This window comes from Lampris incognitus, chromosome 10 (genome assembly GCF_029633865.1).
Source record: "Lampris incognitus isolate fLamInc1 chromosome 10, fLamInc1.hap2, whole genome shotgun sequence".
In the NCBI taxonomy this organism is placed as follows: domain Eukaryota; kingdom Metazoa; phylum Chordata; class Actinopteri; order Lampriformes; family Lampridae; genus Lampris; species Lampris incognitus.
Genome location: NC_079220.1, coordinates 31789718 through 31796300, shown reverse-complemented (window position 1 = coordinate 31796300; position 6583 = coordinate 31789718). Strand labels below are relative to the sequence as shown.

The 6583-nt window shown below is 44.4% G+C and overlaps 1 protein-coding gene across 1 annotated transcript; it reads left to right on the top strand.

Moving 5' to 3' along the window:
- Positions 1-4429: 4429 nt before the first annotated feature.
- Positions 4430-6379, top strand: ccndx (cyclin Dx). The gene is made up of 4 exons (XM_056288798.1): positions 4430-4672; positions 4782-4997; positions 5186-5506; positions 6230-6379. Exons 1-4 carry the CDS (start codon positions 4430-4432, stop codon positions 6377-6379), a joined length of 930 nt encoding a protein of 309 aa, XP_056144773.1.
- Positions 6380-6583: the final 204 nt, after the last annotated feature.

The window sequence follows — 6583 nt, the reverse complement described above, 5'->3', positions numbered from 1 at the left end:
AAACAATGCGACCCTCACTTCCTTCACATAACCTTCCTCCACACCCCGTCTTCCTCAACAGAAAAACTGATTTGGATGCCCTTGTTTAAAGAAAGACAGACAAGGGTGTTATGAATGTGATGAGCAGAAAACTGCTCAGTTTAATCAATGACTAGCTCCCAAGCAACGGATAAAGACTGACATTTGGCCATAAACATCCTTGAAAACACCTAATTGATTTCAGCCTTGTAAATACTGGTCACCTTGGAAATCAAATTCTTCAAAACCTGAGATTACCCGGTATGTAGCATGTGTGTGTGAGTCTTAACTGGTGAACTGGTTAAACTTTGGCCTTTCCATTCTCCTCCCCCACTGGCCAGCAGGTGTCTGTGTGAGGTGACAGGATGAGGAAAATGGGATCTCTGTTCTCCACTGTCCCGGGAAATGAACTGGAAAATGAGGGGCGGGGATCCACACCCCCTTCACAGGACCTGCCGGACTTCTCTGTCAGGGCTCGCCTCCCTCTGCCTCCCTCCCTCCGCTCTTCAGTCCGTGTTGTTTGAATACAGCTGCAATGTATGAATTTAGCGGGGTACTTAAACAGGCCAACGATCTGTCACTCCATCCCTCCTCCCCACATCCCTCTTCCTCCTCTCTCCCCCTGACCTGACCTCACTTGACTGGCCGAGCCAAACTTACTTAGTCTTACATTCAAACTCAATCTGCTTTCAGCACAGCTCAATGCACATTTTATGGGTGAAGGCCCCGTCAACAGCTTTACACCCCATGTTCCCTCACTAATGCTTCAATCAGGTGTGTGTTTTGAGGATTATGGTCTCTTGTCGCTGTGTTTGAGAGCTTGTCTTGGCACTAGATGATGTGTCTGTAGGTCGACTCTCGGCTTTGGGTTTTTGCTGCTGTAGAACGTTTTACATTTAGACTTTGGTTGACTGAGACATGAATTAAAGCCCTAAAAATGATGTTACAGGATGTGTGTATGCATTGTTTTGTTTTTTGTTTCAAGGTATGCAAATGGTGTTGTATTTTAACTTAACTAAGCCTTTGCCTCCCTAAGTGGGACGCAATGAGGATGCAGGAGGAGTTCAGCCTGCTGCATGTCAGGAATCGGGAACAATGTATTGTCATCTGTTTCATGTACTTGAGTACACAAAAGAAATGAAATTCTGTTTCCCCCAGCCCACAGCAGTGCAACACAAAATTCAAAATTCCCAAAAACGACACCACCAAAAACATACAAAAATGGAGAGAACAAAGCAAAAAAAAAAAAAACAGTTAACAACACAGTCCACTCAGTGCAACACAATCCAAAAATGCCACTGTCCAGAGAACGAACGCCAGCCTGGATGACTGTCGGAACTGGCGGTCTGCATGGGCTAGCAGTTAGCTTAGCCTGCCCCGCCTCTGCATCCTGTCAGGCTGCCCTTGGTGTTTCCTCGGGCGGATCTCCAGGCAGGGCCGTGGTCCCTGGGCCCACCGGACTCAGCGGACCAGGCTCCCTCAGCCAAGCCAACGCTAGCTCTCCTGGCCAGACACCTTCGACACACCTCCCCGCACTCCACATGACGACACCAAAACACAGCCAACGCCAGGTGGGGCCACTGCCAGACCGCCCTCGGTGTCATTGGTGTCTGCAGCCCTCTGACATGTGACATGTTGGAGAGGTTAGAGAATCTGTAGATAACAGTGTCTTGATGTATGCACAATGATCCAGATAAGAAAATCAAAGCAGGTTGAATCAGTTCATCTGGATACAGCGCTTATTGACATCTTCAGTCTTGACTGAAGATGTCAGTTGAGTGATGAAACATATCTGCCGATAAACGTTGTATCCAGATGAACTGATTCAACCTTCTTTCATGTAGACAACAATGGAAGCCTGAATGCTTAGCTGTTTTTTTATTTGTTGTTTGTTTCATCAGCGTTTGTTGTGACAGAAACAGATGTCTTCACCAGCAGTTGAGCTTAGTTAGGTCCAATTAGGAAAGTGGAAATTTGACACTTTTCTTCAGAACCAGCACCTGTCCTGCATTTATGTTCTAATTTATACTCTTAATAACTTGAGGATCTGCTTGCATCAATACTCCCGTTTGTTAAAATGGTCATTATCCATACGCTGATGATTGTTATTTGTTTCTGATAACGGTCTGCAGGGAGGGGTGTCTGGTCACGGCACAGGGTCACGTCCTCCACCACATGGCCGTCATGTTGCCTTTGTGTCCGTCTACCTTTACTGTTTTATTTAATTGTCATCCCACAGATACAATATTAACTCAATAATCGGAAACTTTTTAAATTACAGGCCATTCATCACAACTGAGCAAAACAACTTAGTAACTTACAATTAACATAGCTTGAACTATGATGAGCGGTAATTACTAACTGATTCAATGTTCACCTTATATTCAAGTTTAACAGATAATTACTGTTTATCACTGTGACACAAAGGATTCATAATACTTGCATTTGATACAATGTGCATAGTGTTTGATGTAGATTATATTTAACAGCACATTTTAATAAGAAGGAAGCAAACTGGAGGTAAAGCCCCTATTTCACTCATACGTATATCACTCAGTAATTACCACTCGCCGTTGTTCAATTACATGTGTTTTACTCAAATTACTGTTATTTAAAGTGTTACTAAATAATCTTTCAAATGCCTCTGATATAAAGTTTTGCATATTTAGAAAAGCACGTTATAAATCTCATTATTATTATTTTGTTATTATTAAAACTATTTTATAATACCAGTGGATAATATGTTCAAACCAATTGACGGTATGATATTATTATATCATTTGATATGATAATGATTATCATCATTATGCTATTGATATGATATCAATTTGTGATATTGGGCTATACAAATAAAATTGACGACTTAACAAAAGGAACTATCAATAATCTGCTCAAATCACATTGAGGGGATCATGGTACAATAATTCATCCATCACTCTCTCTAGGCAGGCCAAACGGCCCACGTTAAACAGTCGCTGCCATGAAACCTTAACGTATGAGATGCCACCTGTAATGACCATGTCACATACAATCTGTATTCTGCACTGCAGAGTGTGACCCCATTGTGACCGTCAGAGGAGTCCCCGAGGACTTCATGGAAGTGTGTCTACCAGATGAATGTGTGAAGCGTGTGTGCGTGTGTGTGTGTGTGTGTGTGTGTGTGTGTGTGTGTGTGTGTGTGTGTGTGTGTGTGTGTGTGTGTGTGTGTAAGGACCCAACAGCAGGCAGAGGGCCAGGGGCTGCTGTCTGACACTGATTTGTAAAGGGACACAATACGGCTCATTGACCTGCCCGGCTCCACTGTCTGTTGCACATACCTCGCCAGCCTTCCTGGCGGATCCACTGCTCTTTAAACAGGGGCAGCAGATTGCCACAGGCCGGGGGGGGGGGGTGTGGGGGGGTATCGTTGCTTTGACAATGACATTCCCTGGAGAATAGAGAGCAGCCAGAGAAAGCACAGAGCCCAAACTTTTATGAACGGGTATTTTACAATGCATATAGGATTAATTTAGAAAAAAAGGAAAGAAAAACAAAGTCTATAACTTTTCATTTTGCTACAGCTAATGTATGATGAAGATAATGTATGATGAAGATAATGTACTCTGTGGTTTTACTCCAGATTACTGCGGTGTTCAAGGCCATTAAATCAGCTGCACAAAGCAATACGCTTCAGTTTTATGATGACTGTTCGGTGCATTCGTTGTACAATGTGCGCTATTTAAAATACTTTGCCCCCCTTAGAGCGGTAAACAGGCGACAACTAACAAGATATTAGACTAAAGAAAACTGAATTTGGCCACATTTTGGCCTCCTAATCAAACAGGCCTCATCCTTTACTTACCCATTCCCATTGTCGGAGTGTGGAGATGACCTTTCCTCTCCTCTCACTCCTTCTCTCTTTCACTGTCGAAGACAAGCTGTTGCTCGGTCCCTGTGGGCCACTCCCTCTCTTGTCTGCACCTCTTATTCCTCCCCTCCCTCTCACTCCTTCTCCCTTTCTCTCTCTCCCCACCTGTTGGAGCATTGTTGCGCTTAGCTGCATTGTTGTGTTATTATTTTATGTCACTGGCTACGCCGCCGCCCCCTTTTTCTCCACAATCTTTTTATCTTCTGACACTTGGTGCCACACCCTCCCTCTATCTCCCTCTCTTTCTGTCCTCTCACCACGGGGCTATAAAAGCCAGAGGCCGCGGTCGCCCCGCGACACTCGGCACAGCAACACTGGAGGACACATGCATGACAAGAGACAAGAGTAGAGTGCATATCTGGGCCAGCAGAGGGTTGGAGCAGGTGCAGCACCGTCGTGACCCGGCAAGTGTGTTCATCCGCTACACGACCGCCGTGTTTCTGTCTTCCAGACAAAAGACAAGCGCATAGCTACCCGGTGGGTTGTGTCTGTGGAGCAAGAGGCATGTCCGTGTCTCTGTGGTGTGAAGAGGTGGAGGAAGAACAGGGGCCAGACGGGGGCCAAGACAAGGGCCGGGGTACGGGCTCGGCTCAGGTGCGAGCCGCCTGGGACCCCACCGTGTCCGGGCAGCGCGTCATCCAGGGGCTGCTTCACATGGAGGAGAGGTACATGCCATCCATCCTCTACATCACCCTCATCCAGCGAGATCCAAAACGCAGAGAAGAGCTCACTAAATGGGCCCTCGAGGTGTGTTAACTCGCCGCTGTGCTCTCCTTTCTCAATTTAAGCGTTGATATTTTGATAAGTTATGTAACTGCAGCAAGTGTCAGACTGAATCCTTCCGTCGCCTTTCTAGGTGTGTTGTGAGTGTGGCTGTGACGAGGCAGTGTTCCCGCTGTCGGTCTCTCTGATGGATCGGTTCCTGTCTGCCTCCTTGTCCCTGCCTGTCTCTCCCTATTGCCTAACTGCCACCTGCATCCTCATTGCCTCGAAACTGACGGAGTGTGAGAATGTCGCCGCTGACACCCTCTGTGCCGCAGCTGAACACAGCTTCTCGGCGTCTAATCTACGGGTGAGTCAGCCAAATAACACATGAGAAACATAGATAGTCATTCGAGATACTACCTCAACTCTCACATTATGGTGTGTGCTCCTTTAATGCTGCCGTGTTGCTATACTGCACTATAATGAAAACTACCTCTTGTGGCATGCATGTCAAACTCATGAGTGTGCTGCCATCCTCTCTCTTCTCTCCACAAGGAGATGGAGCGCGTCGTACTTGCTACTCTCCGATGGGACACCGCAGCAGTAACTCCTCAGGACTTCCTCCCGCACTTCCTGTCCTGTGTGGAGGAGAGTAAAGGGAGGGAGGGCAACTCTCTGGAGCTCCTGTCCACCCTGCGCCGACATAGTGACACGCTGGTGGCCATGTGTGTCTGTGACTCCCGTTTCCTGGGAGCCCCTCCGTCTCTTATTGCTGCAGCATCACTGAACTCTGCCCTCCGAGGTCTTGGCGATAAAGAGTCCGGCCAGCTGGCTCATATGAGCCAATTACTGACAGTGTTGTGCCAAACAGAGATAGTAAGTACTGTACCTCAATGCATGCAAACCTGTTATAGGCCATAGCAGAATTAACATGAGGCACTCTCATGTATGCTAATAGCATGTTGTTGAGTAAGACTCGGAATAAGATAGACTTTATTTGTATGGCACCGTTCATCCATAAAATGTAGGTTAACGGGGTCAAAGCAAAGGGAGTTGCAGTGAGTAAACAACAGATAAAAAAGATACAATCGGGCGGAGTTAAAAAAATGTAAAAAGTATAAACAACAATATAAAGATAATATAAAATGAAGAATAAGATCATGATGGCTGTAGATATAAATACAAATATGAATATAATTATCAATATAAACAGACAGTGGTGCAACTAAAAGTGGTTTTAATTCATTAAAACGAAGGTTGAGTAAGAGTAAGTAGATTTTAAGCATACCTTTAAATATTCCCACTGAACTTGTCTCCATTAATCCAACTATTATTATAATTAGTAGTAGTACGGTTGTTGTTGTTATTGTTATTTTTGTTATGATTGTTATTGCAAAAGAAGTAATATAACAAACAATAACAACATTAAGTTACAGTAAATGTGTAAATGTACATGATAAGCAAAGGATGAAATTTTTTTTGTGCCAACAAATTAACAGATCATACAACGTTTCAAGGCATTAATTTTTATTCTGCTATACCCACTGGGGGAGACTTGCGCCTGATATGATCCTTTATCATCTCTGTCCTCCATCACAGACGGTGCTGCAGTGCTACAGTGAAATGATAGAATGTGCCCTCAGACAGCGCTTAGGGGATGGACTGCAAGGCTTCCCCAAGGAAAAAGAAGAAGAGGTGGAGAATGAGAGAGCAGGAACTCCTACTGACATGCGAGAGATTGATTTCTAACAATGAATCAGTTGCTGTGTTGTTGTGTTTTGAATCAATTAAAAAAATGTTTATCAGTCAAACTGATATAAATTGGTTATGACCTCAGAAAGATCTACACCTTCTATATTTTGAATTAACTTTATTTGATTATAATTTATTTGTTACTTTATTTATCTACCAGTTTTGCAAACTTGTGGTATTTGTGCTATATTTCGTTGCCCC

Excerpts from the sequence above, each read along its gene's own strand:
- ccndx (XM_056288798.1), top strand. The coding sequence starts at position 4,430 with ATGTCCGTGTCTCTGTGGTGTGAAGAGGTGGAGGAAGAACAGGGGCCA. Across the intron at positions 4,673-4,781 it reads TCACTAAATGGGCCCTCGAG|GTGTGTTGTGAGTGTGGCTG; the intron begins GTGTGTTAACTC and ends TCGCCTTTCTAG. Across the intron at positions 5,507-6,229 it reads TGTTGTGCCAAACAGAGATA|ACGGTGCTGCAGTGCTACAG; the intron begins GTAAGTACTGTA and ends CCTCCATCACAG.